Genomic DNA, 1715 nt, shown 5'->3' on the forward strand with positions numbered 1-1715 from the left:
AGAGCGAACTCGGAATAATTAACTAAGAACATATTGCTCTATTATTAACTAGCTTTCGCCCGCGACTTGTACGCGTTGAATTAAAAAAAAAAGTCAGTAGTCTATGTATCCAAAATATCCACTGCATCTATACCAAATTTCATTGAGATCCATTCAGCAGTTTAGGATACAAACTTTAACAAACATCCATCTAAACTTTCGCATTTATAATATTAGTAAGAAGTATAATATGTTAAAACTACAAAGTAACCTCAATTTGGTTAGTAGCAGGAATAACATTGCAGTTATCGAGTAAACGGCTCATCTGTTGCAAATTGAAGTTGGAGACGCCGATGGCGCGCGTGAGGCCCGCCCGCAGCGCCGCCTCCAGCCCGCGGTACGTCTTCAAGTAATCTATCTTCTCGTCAACACCATCTGACTGAAAACAATCTAATATGCTAGAAATAGCGTTTTACGACTAAATAATAAAGAATACTCTGAAGGTAACGCATACGATATATGTTATATTTCTAACTAGCTGTTGCTCGCGACTTCGGCCGCGTGAAAATATAAAATATAGCCTATGTTACTCACAGATAAATTACCTTTCTGACGGTGAAAGAATTTTTAAAATTGGCCCAGTAGTTTTTGAGTTATTTGAATACATACAAAAATACAAATCTTTCTTTTTTATAATGTTAGTATAGTATAGATTTAATTTGGTTTTTAAGCGTGGCCTTATTTAAAACTTTACATATTGAAATATTTTTAGGTACTGTACGAAAAGTTGATAAGTTGGGTTTCTGAAGTTTCCTTTAATTTTTCATTACCGTTTGGTTGAACTAAGTTTCAATGGAGTAAAACTCAAAATATGTAGCTCAGAACATAATTTTGTCAATTTATTTAGTAGCACTATCGAATAGTTAAAAGTAGTTGGGAAACCGGCCATTAGACAAACAAATTAACAACAAATAAGTCCAAAGTTAACCTTTTACATGCCGATCATTTACCAATCAAACCTAAAATCAAGGGCGGATCCAGCTTTGGCGCCAGGGGGGTCACATAGTCGTGGTCAAGTCAAGAGACTCTTGACCAACCAGCTCAGGGCGGGACATGGCCCCCATGACCCTTCTCTCTGGATCCGCCGTTGCCTAAAATAAATAATTTCCGCATTATTACTATACTTACAGATATGGACATAGGCCAGTGTATAAGTACGAGATCAACGTAGTCCATATCGAGACGCTTTAGAGACGCTCTCAACGACTTCTCTACATCAGCTTCGCGATGGTTGTGTTGCCATACCTGGCAAAAATCAGACAAAAACACTTTTTCAATTATGTGGTGATTTTTGAATTATTGGTTTATTATTTTTTTCAATTATTGGTTTATTATGCGGTTCACATTTACCCAGAACAGTTGGTGAGTAACGCTTAATAATTGGATTGTAATGAACTGGCACAGTGTGAACGATAACTGGCATCAGTCATATAATTTACTGGCCGTTGCTATCTAACTGTATTAGCCAATTGTGAACCGCGCATTATGTGTGGTAGACATTTAGTCAGTACAGTCATTCAGTAGAGGGGACCGGCCGGGAATTACTGGATTTTCCATTAAGGGCGGATCCAGCTTTGGCGCCAAGAGAGGTCATATAGTCATGGTCAAGTCAAGAGCTTGACAAAATATGCAAATATATTTTGTCAAGCTCTTGACAAACCAGCTCAGGGGTCATG

General features: G+C 37.8%; 1 protein-coding gene across 1 annotated transcript in view; it reads right to left on the minus strand.

Moving 5' to 3' along the window:
- Positions 1-1715, minus strand: part of LOC106101777 (aldo-keto reductase AKR2E4-like) — a 6817-nt gene that overhangs the window by 1292 nt on the left and 3810 nt on the right. The window contains exons 4-5 of the mRNA XM_013281112.1: positions 1168-1284; positions 251-418 (exon numbers count right to left, since the gene is read on the minus strand). Coding sequence (XP_013136566.1) covers positions 251-418; positions 1168-1284 — 285 coding nt within the window. The remainder of the gene's footprint in view (positions 1-250; positions 419-1167; positions 1285-1715) is intronic.

The sequence above is a fragment of the Papilio polytes genome, unplaced genomic scaffold (genome assembly GCF_000836215.1).
Source record: "Papilio polytes unplaced genomic scaffold, Ppol_1.0 DF823935.1, whole genome shotgun sequence".
Taxonomy (NCBI): Eukaryota; Metazoa; Arthropoda; class Insecta; order Lepidoptera; family Papilionidae; genus Papilio; species Papilio polytes.